This window comes from Clinocottus analis, unplaced genomic scaffold (genome assembly GCF_023055335.1).
Source record: "Clinocottus analis isolate CAN_PGR_092001 unplaced genomic scaffold, fCliAna1.0.p SCAF_8, whole genome shotgun sequence".
NCBI classification, from domain to species: domain Eukaryota; kingdom Metazoa; phylum Chordata; class Actinopteri; order Perciformes; family Cottidae; genus Clinocottus; species Clinocottus analis.
In genome coordinates this window covers 4,766,949-4,787,275 of record NW_027176240.1, presented here as the reverse complement: position 1 = coordinate 4,787,275, position 20,327 = coordinate 4,766,949, and the positions used below count along the sequence as shown (strand labels likewise).

Sequence of the window (20,327 nt, the reverse complement as noted above, 5' to 3'; positions counted from 1 at the left end):
GCGGAGTCAGCCAAGGGGGGGGGGGGGGGGTCGTGAAGGCGACGACTGTAGCAGCTCATCCTCGTCGAGGAGTCGTCAAGAGGAACACTCGTGATCGTGAAGGGGGCCAAGCCAACGGTGTCACTTCCTACGAGGAATGCAGTATTTCATGTACGCGTTTAATAAAATCACATTTTATAGAAACAAGCTCGACCCCAGACTTTCTTTGTATCAAAAACCTACAGCCATCTTTTCTCAGATGGATCTGGTTTGAGGGCGTTGGTGTTATGCAGAGCCACGAGGGATTCAATACATGTTCTTGTTTATATTTAGAACATTCTATGAGTACAGTAAACTTTTACTGGTACAAAAGCATGTCAGTACTGTCCATTCCTCGCTGTAAAATTTGTACAAATTGTATACCACTACGTAACATCTAAAAACGGAATGATTCAGAAACAATTAGATTATTTGGGGGCTTCAATTGCCCAATGAGTAAATTATTAAAACAAAGCCAGATTTACAAGTTCAATGTCAGGGTCACATTTAATTTCAAAACTTATCAAATAAATTCATACAAATGTTAAGAATGGATAGTGGTAGTAAATGCACTTGGTACAAATTCATCAAGGGTGGGAAGGAGGAGGAGGAGGCAAAAAAACAGTCAAATTGTTGGGTGTCGCTAACTGACAGGAGGAAAGACAATTCGCTGCTCATGTACGGCTGAACTCCTGAAAAGCACATTATTGGCAATAATATTTGTACACGTGCTCCCGCCCGGCTGCTCGTGACTCAAGACGTTTTTGAGACAGACGTCTCGTGTGATTCGGCATTTCTAGCTCAAGTTTGACTCCCCTCTCCCGCCTCCCAGTGTGCTTGTGGGCGAGACCGAGAGAGGAGACGCAACTGGAGAAACTTTCTGACCCGACGACATCGTCACGCCCGCGCGTCGTCAGAAATGGTCCGCTCAAAACAACACAGTTCGATAGGATAACTGCACTGCATCAACTCTGGGGTTAAATCAAATTTTAACTAAAAAGCAGCTCATCCAATCGTAGAATATTAGTTCAACTTAAAAGAAAATAAAAAAAGGTTTTTCCTTCAACTTATTTTTGATCTGGAGAGTTGTTTTTATGTCGTGGGTCTACCTGGAGTTTAACATTCTGGACCTTCAAACTGGGCTGAACGGCCCCCGCCACCCCCGAGCCCCTCTGTGTTTCACCACTAGCAGTGTAACGGTGCTCAGGCGTGGTGGGTAGCGGTTTGTTTCTGACGCAAAGTGAACTCTGAACCTGAGATCCGTCTGAGAGAAAGAAAAAAAAAAAAGAAGGGTGCCAAGTGTTAAAACTTCTGAAAATAAAGAGTGTGCACTAAACCTACTCTAAGCACACCAACAGCTCAGGTTTGTCACCCAGTTAAAACAAAAAAAAAATGTGCGCGTCATAAACGAGGCCACTAAATTTTTAAGTCCACTAAAATACAAAACTCCAGACATCCTCAAAATGTTGGCTGCAAAAATGACTTTACTGCAGGTTTAATACGTTATTTCTCCTTTTTTCTTTTTTTAAAACCAGCATTTGCAACTTCTCTGCATTTTACATTGAATCAAATGAACTGGACTGAAGGGTAAACAGGGACACCCCCCACCTTTTGTGCAACAACAACAAAAATACACAGGTAGGTAGGCATCGCTCTCCCCTTTGAAAATCAGATCAGGGAAAATTATTAAAAAGAAAAGAAAAAAAAACATCTGTACAGTACTTTTGAACAAAGTCATGAAATACAGGATTTCTGGCATACGCAGTCCTGTGTGTGTGTGTGTGTGACGTGTGTGTGCCTTGGCCATATTGACGCCATGGCTTTTGTAGGTTTAAGTCCTGCTCCTCTGGATGTAAAGCCTCATAACTGCTGAGGTTTTTTTTCTTCTCATCCTGGTACATTTGTGACCTCCTTCGTCTCTCAACATTTCATTTTATTCTTCCGCGTTGCCGAGATCCCTCCATCCCCGACAAAAGTGAACAGTTTCCGTTGGCGGGGCGGCAAACGCTGCTTCAGCCAGTCAAGCTTTCTATAAACTATGGCGGCTAGTCCTGCTAGCCTGACTGGCCCGCTGAACAGTTCGTACACTGGCTGGTTGTGTTCTGGCGTCCTCTGTCTCCGGAGCTCGTTGGTTTCGGGTTCGAGGAAGGATGGAAGGGCGAGTTCAAACGAGGGTTTCCCGTGGGAGGTCAGAGGGGGTTGCTGTGGTACAGCAGCTTCCTTGCTACTACTGTTGCTAAAGCAACAGAGCAGAGTCGGGAACCGCCTTGGCAACGTTACGCCCACCGAAGCCTCTCTGGTCGGTACGTAGGATGGCGGGTGAGGAGGAGAAAAGTTGTCGAGGAGGAGGTCGGAACTGGGAGAGTTATGAAAGAGAGGAGGGGTGAGTTTGCGAAGAGTCGATGAGTTTCCCCCCCAGGAGGAAGAAAGGGAATTTTGGGTTCTTCTAGAGAAGGCCGGTATAAAAAAAAGAAAAAGAGGTAAAATCAACAGACTGAAGGAACAGACTGATTTGTCTTCATTTCCAACAGAGACGCTCTCCATCTCCGTCCACTGGCGGGAGATAAAAGAGCAGCAGAGATCAGGAGGGACTGGGTGAGGTGGGAGCTCGTCTTTGCCCGTCTCCTCAGTGTGACGGACAGGTGGCACAGGCAGGCCGAGGACCAATGAGGCGACCAGAGGAGGGAGGATGGGAGGGACTCAAGTGTCCGTCCACTACGACCAAACAGAGGACAATTTGCCTTAAGAGCTCAGGCGGGGCCGCTTCCTCGGAGATTGCTCTTCCTCCTCCTCCTCTTCTTCCTCTTCATCCTCATCGTCAGGGTAGTCCACTAAGCCAACCAGAGCCGTCTAGGAGAAGCAGGAAGGTGTGTGGGGAGGGAAGCAGTGAGAAAAATTAACACATAGGAAGCACAAGCAAGTCCTTCTGACTTTGACCATTAGTCATTACATTTCATTTAGCGGACACTTTTATCCAAAGTGACTCAAACAAACTCAGAACAACAAGAATGAAGAAAGTACAATTCCTTCAATTAAGTTAAACTACAAAGTGTTATCAGTAAATGCCATTTAAGTGCTACTACGGTGCTACTTTCCTTATTCAAAAAAAAGATATAGTCGAAAAAGATTACCTTCACTACAGGGGTGGCAGGAAGAGCGACCGTCTTGACAGAGGAAGTTGAACTGTTGTTTGGAGTGAGGGCTGGTGAGGCAGGTGGGATCACAGCAGCTTTCCCATTATTATTGGCACCATTCGCTCCGTTGGCCGCTCCTGCGGTAACGCAGATCGTTAAATATCAAACTTGGAGGCGCTGCAGTCTGTGAGGGAAGGTTTTACACGCAGCAATACCGGAGCAGCTTACCTTTTTTGGCTTCCATGTACTTGCCGTAGCTGTCGGAGAAGTCGTCCTCCATTCGGCTCTTCTCCACGGCCTCTCCGTCCTCGTCCTCGTCGTCATCGTTGAACCACAACTCCTCATCCTCGTCCATCGACCGTGTGTCTCTGCGATATCTACAAGGAAATGAATCTACTTAATGAGGCTGTTACCTCCAGAAAAACATGATATAATAATATGTTCCTCCGTGTGTGTGTGTGTGTGTGTGTGTGTGTGTATGTGTATGTGTGTGTGGGTGTGTGTGTGTGTGTGTGGGGGGGGGGGGTATTTATGTCCCATCAGTCCCCTGACCTGTTGAGTCTTTGACTCTGCCGGTCTTTCTCCTGCTCGTACCGGCCCTTCAGGCCCTTGAAAGTCTGGACGTACTCAATGGATTCAAGTGCTTTGTAGAAGTTATCCACAATGTGAGCTATGAGAGACTTAACATCCTCCTGGAAAGAAACGAAATGGGGGAAAAAAAACAACCCACAATCAATCCAGTTTCAGTGCCACATGCACACAACCAATACCAATGTCCTCATGACGGTACATCTGTTGTGCGTCTACACACCACTTTGATGAACTCAAAGAGCTCTATGATGGCTGAGTTGAGGAGGTTGTATCGGGTGCCGTTGTCCAGCAGGGCATTAATGACGGGCTCAAACAGGTTCCCTTTGATGATGTAGCGGTTGTAGTACTCGTCCTTCAGACCAATGATTCTGCGCATGAAACGCAGGGCACCTTGGGTAAAAAACAACAACAGACGACTTAGTAAGAAATTAAGCAGTTTGCTTTGGCATGAAAGTTCACTGGTTGAAGATCCACAGCTCAGATACGGTCAACCTATGACTGTGGACTTAGTAAATGTTCATTCATTAAGTCGGACAAATTACAGAACAGGAAAAGAAGCAGAATGGTGTGTGTCTGTGTGTGCGAAAACTTACAAAGAGCAAGGAAGGTGTGTTTTGAGTTCATGAGCACCAGCACTCTCCTGAGCAGGTCTTTGTTCATAATGTAGGTCTTGATGTGATAGGTGTGGTGCTCCACACAGAAGGTCAGGAGCTCCAAGATCAGCGCCAGCAGCTGAGCTGTCTGGAAGTTGTCTACGCAAAATGTAAAAAAAAACAAACGCAAATGAGCAACCCAACTTTATTATTACATTTAAAGTAATTGTGCAACATAAATTCAAACTAAATCACAGCTACTTCATCATTTAAGCCATTATGAAGAGGTACATGGCAACGTATTTGATCATTTTCTGGTGAGTGAGGCAAAGAATTGAAATGCAATGGTACTATAACTATGTGCCAAGACTAACACTTTCCAGCAAATGACTGATGTTGAGTTACGCAACACTCACCTGGACAGACGGGGTTGATCTTGGCTGATCCCTCCTGCAGATCTGAAAGGCCACGACACAGAACAATTAGTCAAATTCTCCATTTATCTTGCAGTCTGAAATACTGCACTGTACGTGAGGTCTCTGTCCGCAGCTCACCTTTTGAGTTTTTCTCATGTGCAGTGTTGGCCAGCAGAGGAGCAGTCAGGACGTGCATGCAGTACTTGTAGAAGAAACTCAGAAATTCTGTCTTCTCAGTTTTCTGTGAGGAAACGCATGAGATTGAGAAGAGCTTTAAAATGTTGGACAAAACAAACATGGCTATGCAATTTACCGGCAGGCCTCAGTGTGTGGCCGTCATGACTTGGTTTTATTGCAGGCCACCAATAAAATCATTGTGCGTGTTAGTTCTGCTTACATTGGTGGAAGCCAGCATGTTCTCAGGGTCGATGAGCGTCCTGAGCAGACCCATCAGCTGGACAGCCCCTCCTAACTCTGGGTCGGAGTCACAAATCATCTGCTTGATCACAACATTTATCAGCAGAACATCCTGCAAGTAAAAGAAAACACAGTCGAAAATAGTTAAAACAATGCTTATTCACTCTGATGGTGTATTATGTTTACAAGAAAAGTTTAACAAAGATGTTGCATAGCACAGTATGCGACTAACTGGGAGATAATCTATTTTAAAGTAAGATTATGGATTCCTTGAACTATAAAGGCTCTACTTTTATGAATAGAAGTAGAAGAAAAACAAACTGAGGGCTTTATCGAACCAGTAGACGGTAAATGGACTGTACTTGTGCGGTGCTTTTCTTGCCTTCTGGCCACTCAAATCGATTTCACACTACTTGTCATCATTCATCCATTCATACACGGAGGGCAGTGGCTACGGTTCCACCTGCCCACCAGGAGTAACTAACATTCATACACTATAGGCACAGCTACGGGAGTTAAGGGTCTTGCCCAAAGACACAACGACATGAGCTAGCGAAGCCAGGGATCGAACCGCCGATCCTCCAATTGAAGGACGACCCTGTTCACCACTGCAGTGCCCCCAAAAAAAGCCTTTTTTCCCTCTCTGCCAGTTCTAGGCGTCTTGTACATCAACATTGTATTTTACGCTATTTTGAAGTGTTCAACGCTTTTTGCCATATGCGAGTATTTTTGCACATGAATTGTGTGTAAAATGTATGCAGCACAGACTTATAGATAAATGGATTAAGGAAATCCTCCAAATGTTATGTTTACACATCACTCAGTGTACAATATTTCATACAAATGTCAATCCACTTGACAGTACATAATGCTAAATATGCTTAACCATTCCACTTTTCTCATCAATGCCGTGCGACATGAAATTGTTGTCGGTGGTGTTTTGGTGCTTACGTCGTCTGTCTGCTGTGGTTCCTGCATGACAAACTCCCTGACCATGGAGGGGCTGAATTCCACCAGGTAGGAGAAGATGTCTGTCGCTGCTGCCCTCACCTGCAGGTCATCCATTCCCTGAACAGGAGCAAAATAGGAGTTGAAGACCAGAACAAGGTGAGTTCGACAATAAAATGTTTCTCCGGTTCAATCATTTATAGGCAGAAAACAAATTTGCAATGTAATAAACCAAACAACAAATTCATGCAATGGCCAGAACATACCATGACTATTTCAAGAGCAGGTAAAATGCCAAGATTTGCCAGAGTTTTGAAGAAAGCGTCCCTGTTTTGTGGCTGCAACGTTTGTGAAAAAGCACAGAATTCCTTGACAAAGTTCACCTGAAATTTAAAAAGAGAGAAAAAAAAATGGAACGGTTGATCTGATAGTTGAAAGCAAACAGTTAAAAGTCATTGACAAAAACACTATTTTCAACGTTGTTTCATTTGTAATATTGGACAGCAGAGAGATCATTTATTTTTAGTCTCAAACAGTGATCTTCTCCATTACAAAGCTTTTCAAAAGAATGAAAAGACAACTAACTGCATGGACCAACAGAAATAATCATTTCCCATTTTACTCTCAGCGAGAGCCTCACTATTAAATGAATAATGTTGCCAAAGCTGTCCAATAAACAAAGAGGTAATTGACATCAAAACTATTATGGAAAACCGTGCAGAAAATATTTAAGCATTGCAGACAGCAAAATGTATTCCTATAACAAGAGCAGTGATACTGAGCACATTCCCAGAACACTCAATGTCAATATTACAGTAATACAGTCCAACCTCCAGGAGTCAACATTTCAACCAATGATAATAGTAGTATCACAACATCTGGCCGAGAGAATGAACTGTTTGACTTACAAGCTCTCTCCTTTTACTGTCTTCTGTGGCTTCATCCGTGAGCTGTGCGAAGACTTCCGTTAGGAACTTCTCGTCCTCCTTTGGCATATGAAAAAAAAGGGTTAAGAAATCAAGCTGCTGAAGAAATAAAAGTCTGGAAATCCAAATATAAACAGAAGGGGAATAGAAAACTGGACAGTTTTTCTTCAACTTTAGCATCAACTAGAATATGTATTTTTTAAGTGAGCCATTCCAAAAACAGAGGGACCTGATGATTCTGGAAGACAGCCACTTTACCCCTCACCAGCCCTAAAACCCAATCTAAGGACGTAGCAACGTGAATATGTATCGGATGCTCTGTAAGGTACCGTTTGCATCATGAAATGATTGTATGGTACAAATTATTTTCAATTAACACCTGACTCATGTATAGAAATCCACCTAAAAGCAATACAATAGATCTTAACGCCATTTAAAGATATTTTCATTATTTTCAAAGTTCAATCTTCACAAGACAAAACTAGAGACCAACGCATGCATGCGTGCACGCACATGCACACACACACACACACACTTCCTGAATGACCAAATGCATTATGGATTAATTAACCATTTATAGATTTGGGAAAATACTGCAAAAGTAGAAATGTTTACCGGTAACCTGTTCAACTGGTACAGAAATGAAAGTGGCTTGTTGATAATTGTGCTTTATTAAATAATACAAGTTAGCTGGTTTGGATCCTTACCTGCAGCATACTGACAATCTCCACCTTGTTGAAGAAGATGAAGGAGGTGAGTGTGGACAGAAAGTTCTCCTCAAAAACTGATGGCGTGGGCAGGATGATGTCCTGGATGTACTGCACCCGGTAGGTTTGGTGGATCTTCTGCCGCAGCTCAGAGTCCGTGATAGGGATCACCTCCTTAAACTTAGCTGTCTTGGTCAAGAATTCCCGGTGCCGTTTAGGCTGAACCAGCGCTGGGTCATACTCGAGGCAGCCCACCACATCCATGATACAGTCATCAGAGAACATCACCTCAAAGAGAGCCGCTTTATTGAGGAACAAGACACCACGGACAATCTCGTAGAGGTGATGTAGACCTTCCCTGTTGTCCAGGTCCTCGCATACTCTGAAGAGACCCAGGAGTTTCTTGATGTAGCTCTCACTCATCAGGGCCAGTGCCAGTTTTTCCCTCCGGATAGGTGACGACAGGACGGAGGTCACCAAATCAGCGATCTCCTCGAGTCGGCTTAGCTCACAAGGAGGGAGCTCCACCAGGTGGCTTGTCTCTGGAATCTCCTCAAAGCGCTCTTCTTCCGACTCATCGATAGGGTCCTGGGTAATGTCGAGGGCAGGGTCCTTGCCTTGAACCTGGGAAATATATAGTTGGTAGATATGAAGTGAAGAATTTAACTAGAAGTATCAATGTACTGCCTCCTGTGGTAGCGTCTATAGAACTGAGTGAGTACTTCCCAGTAAACCAATGTTTTAAATAGAAAAAGGCACACAACTTGGTAAAATTGAATGTACTTTACCTGGCAAATCTTCTCCCATATCTCATCACAGCCAGCCTTTTCCTGGAAACTTAGGGCAAGGTCATAATTATCTGCTTCCGACCAGACAATCAGTGTGTCCTGGTGGGAGGAAAAAGAAACATCAGACTGTATACAAAGAAATGCAAGACACACTCAAACATGGTTGCATTCGCTCTCAGACAAACACACACAATCAAAAACACACCTTAAATAGAGTAAGACAAATCATACTACCAACACACATACAAGCTCTTTCCAGTCTTTGATATGTATTATCTCAAACCATGTGGCATGTGTGTTACAAATGTATCTCATGTTACCGACTGTTAAAAAAAATGGTGAAAAACAAGTTCACTGGTATTGTAACCAGGTTCACACGGTGGCCAGATACGGATTGTCTGCACTGTATCTGTGTGTACGTGTGAAGCAACAGGCCTCAATGTTGAAATGATTACATTTAAACACTGTAATTTAGAAATGACCGAGGTATGCTTGGGCATGCCTTTTTGTAGCTCATCCAGACTCAGACCATCTATTCTTACCTGTTGTTTCTGATATGCAGTATTCGGGCTTATCTTCGACTCCAATAGCAGAGATCCTAAAAACACAAAGACTTTGGTAACTTTTCATGTCCGAGCTCGTGCCAACGTTCACAGCAACGAGAACAATACGCTAACGTCACCGAATTATTGAAGGTTATGATCAATGAACCTGTCTGGTAGTTAAGAGAGCACGAAACGCGAAGAAGACAATGTGAAACGCGGAATAAAACAATGTAGCATAATAAATACTACGTTAAAACAAACAGCGGGATTATTATAGCTAAAATATTCCTTTATGAGTGTTATTCATTGTTTGGGATGATCTGTGCGTGGACCTACAGATGTCTACTAACCGGCGTGATAATAAGTTTGTACATTTAAGACAACACTTTGAAGGCCCCCATGCTACCGTGAGCCTGTCGCCTGCTAAACTGGGCTTGCTAGCTCCAGCTACTCAAAACACTCCGTTTTATTAAGTCCCGACAGTAAGGGAACACTGGCTGGAAAAAAACAAAAGCTGCTAATTCAAAAAAAAGAAACCCCTCAATAAGAAACCCAAGAGCACACAGAAGAGACCTTTCTGTCCGAACAACCAGAAGTTAGCGTGCTAACCCAGCGCCAACGAGGCTGCGCTAGCCGGGAAACTCACCGTCCGATTCGGCCCGAACCAACAACGAGATCCCCTTCAAACGTTCAACAAACGTGGACGAGACGTGTCCGGTGCCCCGATCGTCCCACTGCCGGTCTTCATTCAGCGTGTACACTTTCACCCGCCGCCGAGTGTCCGACATGGTTAACCCGAGTCGGAGCTAACAAGCTATCGCCTCACCCCGTCTGGTGGTTTCCAAGCCTCGACCTGTTAACTTTGTTTCCACCCGCATGTTATAAAACATGCGCGTGCGAGGGAAGGTTCACCGGAGCGGTGAAGCGTACCGGCAGCTACTTTCATAAACACATTACGTTCACTGCCGTGAAACGACTCGACGGGGAGGCCTATTGTCAAACTGTAGATTTCACAGAGAACACAACAACTCTTCACGGGCCTTTCTTGCTAACGTCCACAGGCCGCCATCTTGTAATCCGATCTTGTGTTCTTTTTCTTCTTCGCCGTCAATCAAGCGCTAACCGCCGCGGGGTCTCCGCCCCCTCCGAGCGTCGTCGTCCAATGGCGAAAGCCGGCAGCGCCAGAAGGTGAACGCGCCGCCTACAGGCCGGAACAAGCTCCTGGCAGCAGGGACTCCCTGCAAGATGACTATTATGTTATGTATTTATGTATGTGGAAAATGTTTTCACGAATTAATTAATTTCCAAACATCTGGGACCAGAGAGCATAAAAAGAAATTCCCAGCAATTGGCCAATGGACAAGTAAGCCAAACAGACACACAAATCATTTCAATACATCAGTTTATTAGTACAGATATTGAGCATCTTAAGTTTATATTTATATACAAAAAAAACCTCCATGTTGCAGTAAGTGCTGTACTCCCCCTGTGAAAAGTGTAACATTTGTTATTCAACAAATAGTGACCGTTTCGTGAAATATTCAGAAAACTGCTTTCGGTTCCCAACGTATGCATTAACAGAGTTTAATCAATTGTATTAACATTGTCACTTTATGGCGAGACCAGCCTCATTTGCTGCATATTTCTGCCACAAATTCAAGGTTGAGATTTTTTAAACTATAAAATTCTGCCGAGGGCCAAATAATTAGTCTGTCACACAAAGTCAGCAATTGGGGGACCAGATCCTGACACAGCAGCTCCTGACATGGGTTTCTCCCAAAAGCCCAAGAATCAGTGTTGTACATCTGGTGTGTGGGTGTGATCTTAAAACATTAGATTAATTAAAATTTGTGGCACTTAAGTGCATTTCTGTGTTGGCATTTAAATGATGGGTGTAAAATGGTTGCGAATTTTAACAATACAAAGCAACTATTAAGTGTTCCATTTGCAGACGACTCTCATATACTTAAAATTCAACCCTTTAGTAAAGGGAATATATTTAGTAAAAACTACACCATGTTTTCCCAGTTTGCTTTCTTTGTCCATGTGTTGATCCTGGCAGCTAAGAGAACACCCTCCCACAGTGGACACCAATATATAAATCTAATGCCATAAGATAAATATCAACCATGTGACGAAGGAAACCACATTTGAGGATCATTTGATGTGGTCAACGATAAACGGATGAAAACAAAACACTGTAAAACAAGTATACTTCAAAACAAAACTTGCTCAGTGTTCTTTTCAGTCGGTGTATATCCACTGATGACAACAAGGTGCTGGGTTTGATAAGCGGCAGTTCATTCCAGTGCGGTTTGAACACTTCCATACCCACAACCGCTGAGGAAACCTCTGTGGAGTACAGCACCGTTGCTCTTGGTTTCAGGTCGATTTCTCAACAGAAACGTTTTGTTGCAAAAAATCTACTCGGTTTAAAATCCACTTAATTGGCAAAGCCAGCCTGTTTGTGTTGGCGCGTCACAAATCGGTGCCCGTGGAGTTGCTTGAACCCATGGAGATGCTCATTTTCTCACTTAGAGTCTTGACAACGGTTGCAGCAGGAGACTGGAGCACCTTCCGCGAAATTCTCATTCTGCCGTCTGTTGGGTCCCGTCCATAGTACTTGACCTGTGAGCACAAGTCCAGTCAGAGACAACAAGCCCCGAATGTAAACACAGAAGGCTACTTTTTGACCACACAGCTTGTAGTTGGTGACACGTACCTGTATCTGCTGGCCCACCTCTAAACCCAAAGCACTTGGGTGTTTAATCTACAGGGAAATATAAAGAAATGACCTTTAGGCGATGATTTAATTCTTAAACGCTCACAGAAACATGGACACACAGGTAAACTAATCCACTGACCCGTTTGTGGTCCAGTTGCGAGTTGTGCAGCAGAACGGCACTCATGTTGGGATAAAGTTTCACCATCACACCAATGTCCCTGAAGCAGAGCAGGACGAGACGTTAGATGACAAAGGTTCGAGTTACGCACCGATAAGGAATACATTTCTACTGGATAACATGTTCAAACTATGTGTCGATAACTGGCATAAAAGACTGTTTTACAGTGAACATTGCAGTTTATTGCTTCACCTTATCTCGATAATGGTGGCAGTGTAGATTGCACCAAACTCCAGCTGCTGCTCTTGCTGCAACAGAAAAACAAATAAACATGGGAGGTGTATGCACAGACGCATGAATTTACACACACGGGCAAACAGAGTCATGTGGGTTAAAAGTCGTGGTGACTCACATCATCTTTGCAGACTTCACTGATGAACTCCTGAGCTTCATGCATGGCTCCTGGCGTTGGAGCGAACACAGAGAAGGTCTCCTCGTCCACTTGACTTATTGTCACGCCTCAAGAAGAAAAATAAAAAACTAAATTACGTTTTCGACATTCCATGAGGGATTCATTCACAAAAACATTATGATGCTCGTTTTTTTTTTTTTTTGCTTCATTTGAAATGACTTGTTACCCGTTTGAGCTTGCAACCTGCGGAGATTATAGCCACCCGGACCAACAAAGTGTGCTCGTCTGGAAACGGGCACCCGGACATTTTCTGAAGGTGGAATGAAACTTGCACACATCAGTTTCCTGTACACAGTAAAATGTGCCAAAACGCTGGGTGTGCCTTCCTGTGGAAGCTCAGTATTCATGTTAAGGTATGTTCTCTCACCCAAGCACATACTCAGCTTGTTTTGGCCTTCTGGCGACATTGTATCTAATCTCCAGCTCTTATCTCTACTCATTGAACACAATTGGTCCTACACCTAGAGACCAGTCAAAGTACATACTCAATACATGTTCCAATACAAAGCTTACCAATAACGGGTCCATTGTCTTTCCTTGGCTCGCTGGGTTTTGCTATACATTTGTTCATGATGCCCAGGATCTCCCTCTTTGCCACTGGAACGCAATACAATTGAAACAAAAGTCCATCAAGCCACTAAAGAAATATGTTAACCCACCCACCCCTTTATTTGTGTTAAATGTGCAATGTCACTGCTCACCTGTGGCCTGCTGGATAGCCTCCATGACCACCTTCAGAGGCAAGCCTGGGATCTTCACGTCAGCCTGGAGGTTCAATAAATGAGTGGACAATATCATCCAAAGGACAAAAGTTAAAATTGCATTAAGAACTCAACAAGTCAATTTTCTTTATTCAACCCAATATCACAAAATGCCTCAAAGGGCTTTACAGTCTGTACAACATACAACACTATCTGTGCTTAGACCCACACCTGGATAAGTACACCCCCTAGCATGTTACACTCAATATAATATTTCAATAACAAAATTGATATCTTTTCAGGTGATTTTATTCCATTTTAAGCAACTAAGTGAGCCAAAACATTTCTGTTAAAGACACTTGCTATGAGTTATTAGACACAGTACCTGTAAAGCAGTGATGCCTTTGCTTGTTCCTGCCAATTTGAAGTCCATGTCTCCAAGGTAATCTTCGATTCCCTGTTTAGGAACAATAATCAACTCAAATTGACCATCTGCGATGTCATTTATTGGGGACATTAAGTGAGAACTTTTAAACGATATGTCCTGCTTCACTAAACTCTTTCTTCCTTATATAAATGGCTGCTCAGACACTGCATGTACCAGTATATCAGTGAGTAATCTGTAGTCTTGGAGCTCAGTGGGTTTCTCTGGGATGGGCTTGGAGATGAGGCCAACTGCTACGCCGGCCACAGCAGAAGAGATGGGAACACCTGGGAGACACAGATCAGACGCGTTAGCGACAGATTATAAATAAGCACTTTCATTTGCTTGGAGGTGTATTGAATTGTCAAGGTTTATGGTGTGTTGCACATTTGTAAAAATGGATAAAAAAATAGAAAAACAGTCAATATTAAGTGCAAAATTAAACTATTTGCTACTGCAATACTACTTTTAGATATCTAGTAATTATAGACTTAATGCAATGTAAAGTATACATCTCGTAGATATCATCTGTATTATTGAGTCGTGTTGGTAGCTGCAGCATCAAAGTAAAAAAAAAAAAAATAAAAAAAAAATACAGAAACTATTAACTGTAAAAGACCCATTTCCTGCATTACCTGCATCCATTAGAGCGAGGCTGCCTGCACACGCTGAAGCCATTGAGGAGGATCCTAAGAGAAGATAAAGAGGTGGAAAGGGGGGGTAGAAGAGAAAGACATTCAGACATTGTAACACTGTTATCATGTGTGAGATATGCTGCCAGACAATGAACACATATCCTGCAGTGTTTTTACTCTTCATTGTGTCACCACACTCACCGTTTGACTCAAGCACCTCAGCGGTGACCCGGATAGTGAAAGGGAAGTCTTTAGGAATGACTGGCCTCAGAGCTTTCTCAGCCAGGGCCCCTGAACAAATGCATACACAAACATGAACAAATGCATACACAAACAAATGTGTTCACAAACACGTTTCTATCCAGATGACTCTTGATGGGAATTAGTGGTTAGCAGACCCTGAATGCTAGCAAAAGAAACTTCAACACAAACCATGTCCGAGCTCTCTCCGGTTGATGCCTCCCATCTTTCCAATCTCATTGGTCGCATAAGGAGGGAACTGAAATTAAAAAGCAATGAAACAGAAGTTAGAAAGTCTTTTGCGCCTGTACATTAATATATTTCCGAGTGGATCAGAACATTTGAGGGGTGCACAGTTACAAGGAGGATCTAAACGATATCCTTTGCATTTGATTGGACCGCTCTAAAGTGTGCCGGCTAGGAATGTAGAGCTTAAACTTGCAGACTGATTGATGATGTTATGAGGTTAATGGTTGAAATTGGTCGTTGCTCCATTAATTAATATTCAGTTTTATGGGGAGAAAATGTGATTTCATTGATTTTAGCATTTTTTATTTGTATATAAAAAGTGCACAATATGACCGGGGCTGTTTTTTTTAATGTCACCTCCACTTTAAGTTCACTAAAAGATATAAAATCACACATCTTAATTATCTTGGTCACTTAAAAAATAAAACAGGATAAGACTCACCTCATAATGAAGCATGAAATTTTTGGATTTGATGCCACTGCAGAAAGAGAATGACAGGTTGAATTGTCTTTTATAGACTTTATAAGATAAGAAATAAGATAGTCATGTATTAGTCCCTCAGTGAGGAAATTATGGGATAACAGTAGCCCTTATTCACAGAAATTTAAGAAGAAATCAGATCAAGTAATATAAACAGTAATAAAAACACAATTAAAAAATTAAACGGTAAGAAACAAAAATATGAAATATACAGATGGGATAAAATAGTACAACATGTGTATAAAGTGTAAAAGTATAAAGGTATTGCACCAGGTGAGGGGAGGTGTATACATTTGAATGGTTTATTTTAGTCTGTGTGGGTGATTTAGCCTGCCACATTGGATGAAGCTCTGCATGCAATGACGTTCAGATAAAGACAGATAATAAAAGAAGTGAGGGACAACAGTGTCTGAGCTGTCCTGATAATGTCAACAGTGTGCAGTTACGTCAGGATGACTTCACCTCAAAGCTGTGGTGATAATATCTGCTTTGATACTGGATTCCAGGGAATCAAATGTGACACTGGACAACACCTATGGAGGGAAGAATAAGAAAAAAAGAAAAACAAACAGGAAAAGATGACTGAGCTTTCTTTGTTAAAACACTAGAGCGGCTTTTCCACAGTCAAAAAGTAATTTCAGTATCTCAGTGGTCACTCATTCTCCTGCTGTTGCATTCATTGTCGAACCCAGTATTTTATCTTTCAGTTACAGAAAAGACAAACAGTCCTCTTATCTCAAATTTGGACACAGTGTTATTTTTCTTTCAACCTCATGCATCTTCCTCTGTAGCTACCTGCGTTTGTCCTCTCTGGAACAGAGCGGAGCCATGCAGCGGTTTAAAGAGGTCCACGTCGCATGAAATGTCCCTTAAATCAGTCAGCGCCCTCCCATCACATCTACAACACAGAGTAACAATAAAAATCCAGTTACAAAGACACATCATGAGAATATACTTTAATGTCGCCATGGGCGGAGCTTACCTCCTGTACTCGTTCATCACTAAATTGCGGAAGACTTCTTTGCTCACGGTGTTGAAGGACTCCATGATTTCAAAGTGCTCAGACTGAGGGAATCGTTCTACACATGGAGGACATTAATTGACATTTTTTCAGCTTGCGTGAAGGTGGTTGCAACAAAGCTAGAAACACAAACACTGAAGATGATCTACCTTTTAGGTCCTCTTCCGTTTCTAGTCGGACTTTGTTGATTGCTTCGTCTCTTGAAATCTAAAACGAGATTAGGATGAGATAATTACTGTAACCAATCAAGAGATAAGGTTGTATATAACATTATCATATCACAGAGGAGAGAAACATCAGCAATAGCTGCTTTAAATCAATTTAAAAAAAACAGACAACTGACTAACACTTCACCTTATCGTAAGTGTAATCAGTAAAAACGACGTAGATCTTCTTGGAAGCTGACCTGCAAGGACAAAAAGGAAAAATAAGTCACTCAAACAATACAAGTTCCACTTCTGTCGGTCTCTTATAAGGAATAAAGCTCAGACACTGTTTTAATCAAGGGCCCCAGCAGTATTCTAGGTAGACACATTACTGCAAAATGTATGAATTTGCTCATTTAATTCAGGGAAAAAAGGAGGGAAAAAAAGATCCCAAATTTAATTTTGTTTCATTTTGGAAATGATATTGAATCGCTGGTCTTACTGCCGAACATATTCCACCATGTCAGCCGGGGCTGAGAAGATCTTGACCGGGGTGCGCTTAGTGACCTTCTGTTCTCGCGCCATCTGCTGGATGGCCAGTATGATCTGCTGCGTGTGTTTGACTCCCACCTTCACCGCATGGCAAAAGTCCTGCTGCAGCACGTTCTCAGCCGCCGCCTCAATCATCACTGATGGACATCAAACAAGAGTTGTATGATCATCAGACAGACAGAAGTAAAGGATGTTTAATAACCTGGGACACAGAGCTGCACATTTGTGGTGATGACATCTACGCCTCAGTAAACTATATGAACACAGATGTATTACTCTCTGCTACCTCGCTGATTATGAAGTGAGGTAACTAAAGTAATAACTTGTGAAAATGTCCCTTTCAAAATCAGATTTTTGTGTGGTGTAGTAATAATAACTAACTTCACAGTGGGGGAGTGACGAATAAACAACAAAAAAGCAACACTTGATCAATAAATTGTCAACTCCCAGGATCCTATTGACCCAGAGCAGTAAATAAAGGTGTTGTAAAGCTTAAGCTACTGCAAATTATTTTATTGAGTTTCCTTTTAGCAAAATGCTTGGAGTGACTTTAAATTCTCTCGTAAACAGTTACTCAGTGTATTTTATTGTGAACAGATTTATCAGCAGCCGTTAGTTTAAAGCATTATGATGTTCACGCAAACATACCAATTGTAAATGACTATTTGTGTAATTGTCTTCAAAGGGTTTTCAGTAACATCAGAGCGTCTGCTGGGACTCTTAAAGTGTTGTCCAACTTACCCACTTGACTGCTGGGAGCTCCGGCCACAATGAGGTTCAGAATGCTGGACGCCATCTCCCTCCTGGTGGGGTTGATCAGCATCTCTCCACCGACCATGCCCACGCGCACAGCACCTGAGCAAACACAAGGAGTCCCAAGCTAGATTTTAATACAGCGCAACAGTGTCCCAGGACCTGAAGTCGAAGAGGCGAGTGATAATCAGCATCAAAAAAAAAAAAGGTCAATAGACCTAAAATGTGTGAAAAAGCCTAAATCTGTCGTGGTTTCCTCACCTATGGGTCCATTCCAGGGGATGTCAGACAGGGCCAGAGCTGCAGAAGCTTTAACAAAAGAAAATATCATTTAAGCGAAGGATCTAAAACACCATTGCTCTGTGGAAAACATGGACGTCTGAGATTTACTCACCTGCATTAATAGCCAGCACATCTGGATCATTGACACCGTCAACTGCCAGCAGGTTACAGAGGACCTTCAGGAGACATGAATGTACACACAGACACACAAAGTCAGAGGCAGATACACATTATCACATTTTGTTCAAAAAGTGAAAGAGTGCAAAACTAAAGGGGAGGAAAACTTGAAACTGACCTGAGTGTCGTAAAAGTAGCCGTGAGGGAACAGTGGTCTGATCGCCCGGTCTGAGCAATAGAAACACAAGGCGTGACTTTGGCTTTAGTCAAAGGCAACACGTCAATACACAGAGCTGGAGACACATTCTCATCAACTTACCTATGAGTCTGCTGGTGAGGATCTCGTCGTCGGTGTTGCCCCGCTCTCGCCTCAAATGGTTCGTGGGGATTCGACCAGCGGCCGCTGCTTTCTGTCTGTAGTCCACCTGTCAATCAGAGGAGACATTCGTTCAGACATATTTTTGACTTCATTCAGCCCTGAAATGACGGCATCTAGTTCTGGTGCACAAAGTCACGGCAACACTTTCTTACCACTTAATGATTCTTTCACCAAACCCATTTAGATTGCATACAGATGTAACAGTCTAGAAACACAGACATGATGGGCGTTTTACTGTAACGTTAGAGAACATACCACAAGAGGCATGAACTGAGACGGAGAAGGTTTGGTTTTGCTCACAGCCGTCACCATCACGGAGGTTTCGCCCAGCTTCAAAAAGAGAAAGAGGTTACCAAAAATATATCTTTTAAAGAAATCACATAGAACTCAAAACATCTAAAACTGTCGAGTCTAGACCAACAACACACAAGTCTTTTTTGCTACATTTTGAGCAGTGAAGAACTGCATGTGTTTTAGTGGGGGACAAAAACTTTTGATTTACACAAGATCTGTAACACCCAATAGGACCCATATCACATGTTTGCTGGTTTGTGTTGATTTGTTTGGCTTTATCCACCTCTGAAGCACCATGTCCGCTAACTTGAGAACGGCCTCGGTGGGAGTTCTTTGTTAGTAACGGTCTTGTCCACCTGTGTGTGTAGGTGCTCAAGTACAGGGTACTGTGACAGTCCCCTAATTTGTCTGTCTGTCTGTCTGTAGGTAACAGGAGGGAGGAGATCATCCTAACGAGAAGCACCTGCATGAGGGGGAGGGTCACCCTAATGGGAAGCACCTGGGCATTTAAAACAGGGTAGAGTTACATAAGATGCGAATAAAATCAGGTTTTAATTTGGAAGATATCCTGTTAACTGGTCATATTTTTGCATTGGTTCAATATTTGAAAGTCAGACCAAGTCCAGCGGAGGTGATGGTGTAAATATAAATTTGGAGACAGTAGATGAAATGTTATGAAGAATATGGATCCGACAGGATGTCAAGCAGCACCCAGGTGCTTCCAATCCATCCACCTGTTGTTTTCCTGTACCTGTACTACAGCAGATCCATCAGCAAATCTAGCAAACCTTCCCGAAGAGATCTCAAGTTTCCTAAAAAAAAACACAAAAAAAACACACAAAAGCACAAGACGTGAACATGTCATACATGCTAAAACCAAGTTTTCATGCAGCCAGGTGGCATCGAGTGACCATGCCCTCTAGTTCCCAGTACATCCCGGTAGTCTGTTCTCGGTCTAGTTCAGAGCGAAATGAGGATCCTAAAGCAACAAATACACTTCGACAGGAGCCATTAATTAGCTAAACACCAAAAACAAAAACACGCCCTGCTTGTTTACAGTTACTGGAGGAGAATAAAAGGAAGCCGGGAAAGTCAACTTACTTGTCCCCAAGGTTCACTGCCAGCTTTCGTGGATTCGCGTGGTTGCTGTAAACACTCTTGTGACATAAACGGACGTGAAGGCGGGCGAACGAGTGCCCCAGTCGGAGTAGATACCTCATATTGACAGAAAACACGACCACGAAACAAAGAAAAGCACCGGGGTGACAGTCGGCGTCTTTACAGCTCAAATGTGCGCATGGGGGCTTCCATGTCTGTTAAGTCACGTGTACGGAAGAACGTCGTAGAGACGCGTCACCTGATTGGACCGGCCGAGTTGCGTGGGTAACGTCAAGTGCAGAGCCGTGGAAAGAGAAAGTCGCGTAGGCGGAAGTTCAGAATTCTTGAACTTCACGTTAATCGCGTAGACTTTGGATGGTTCCAGGAAGCACTTGGCTTGGCGGGACATTTTGAATGCTTTGACGCAACCACATCAACACAGACGCAATTGCGATTTTCGCAGGATTAGTTATCTAGTTATTTATCAGATATATAATTATTGATATATAACTATTGTTTATAGAGCAGCAACCGCAATGTGTACATCTCACAATATA

General features: G+C 42.9%; 2 protein-coding genes across 2 annotated transcripts; both read right to left on the bottom strand.

The window, feature by feature from the left end:
- Nucleotides 1-498: 498 nt before the first annotated feature.
- LOC137779643 (serine/threonine-protein phosphatase 4 regulatory subunit 3-like) lies at nt 499-10,170 on the bottom strand. The gene is made up of 16 exons (XM_068567735.1): nt 9,730-10,170; nt 9,081-9,136; nt 8,539-8,637; nt 7,751-8,374; nt 7,026-7,103; nt 6,384-6,500; nt 6,121-6,237; nt 5,150-5,281; nt 4,891-4,993; nt 4,753-4,794; nt 4,337-4,495; nt 3,964-4,133; nt 3,705-3,844; nt 3,381-3,529; nt 3,150-3,289; nt 499-2,868 (listed from the first exon to the last, which is right to left on the bottom strand). Exons 1-16 carry the CDS (start codon nt 9,869-9,871, stop codon nt 2,761-2,763), a joined length of 2,376 nt encoding a protein of 791 aa, XP_068423836.1. The 5' UTR covers nt 9,872-10,170; the 3' UTR covers nt 499-2,760.
- Nucleotides 10,171-10,468: 298 nt separating this feature from the next.
- pnpt1 (polyribonucleotide nucleotidyltransferase 1, mitochondrial) lies at nt 10,469-19,981 on the bottom strand. Its single transcript, XM_068567798.1, has 28 exons — nt 19,774-19,981; nt 19,424-19,484; nt 18,634-18,708; nt 18,319-18,424; nt 18,178-18,227; nt 17,995-18,058; nt 17,862-17,909; nt 17,589-17,702; nt 16,798-16,984; nt 16,504-16,555; nt 16,299-16,356; nt 16,111-16,207; nt 15,924-16,026; nt 15,591-15,661; nt 15,090-15,126; nt 14,591-14,657; nt 14,360-14,449; nt 14,159-14,212; nt 13,701-13,810; nt 13,485-13,556; nt 13,100-13,163; nt 12,912-12,995; nt 12,565-12,648; nt 12,339-12,445; nt 12,179-12,234; nt 11,948-12,026; nt 11,806-11,853; nt 10,469-11,711 (listed from the first exon to the last, which is right to left on the bottom strand). The coding sequence occupies exons 1-28, from the start codon at nt 19,890-19,892 to the stop codon at nt 11,562-11,564; spliced, it is 2,307 nt and encodes a 768-aa protein (XP_068423899.1). The 5' UTR covers nt 19,893-19,981; the 3' UTR covers nt 10,469-11,561.
- Between the last annotated feature and the right edge of the window lie 346 nt (nt 19,982-20,327).

What these genes read in the sequence shown, in the direction of transcription:
- pnpt1 (XM_068567798.1), bottom strand. Translation starts at nt 19,892, where the DNA reads ATGAGGTATCTACTCCGACTGGGGCACTCGTTCGCCCGCCTTCACGTC. An exon ending in CTCAGTTCATGCCTCTTGTG is followed by an intron (nt 18,425 to 18,633) that starts GTATGTTCTCTA and finishes TCTGATTGACAG; the next exon opens with GTGGACTACAGACAGAAAGC. An exon ending in CAGGTTGCAAGCTCAAACGG is followed by an intron (nt 12,446 to 12,564) that starts GTAACAAGTCAT and finishes TTTCTTCTTGAG; the next exon opens with GCGTGACAATAAGTCAAGTG.
- LOC137779643 (XM_068567735.1), bottom strand. Translation starts at nt 9,871, where the DNA reads ATGTCGGACACTCGGCGGCGGGTGAAAGTGTACACGCTGAATGAAGAC. An exon ending in CTGCTCTTGAAATAGTCATG is followed by an intron (nt 6,238 to 6,383) that starts GTATGTTCTGGC and finishes GCTCCTGTTCAG; the next exon opens with GGAATGGATGACCTGCAGGT. An exon ending in CTGCCACCCCTGTAGTGAAG is followed by an intron (nt 2,869 to 3,149) that starts GTAATCTTTTTC and finishes TGCTTCTCCTAG; the next exon opens with ACGGCTCTGGTTGGCTTAGT.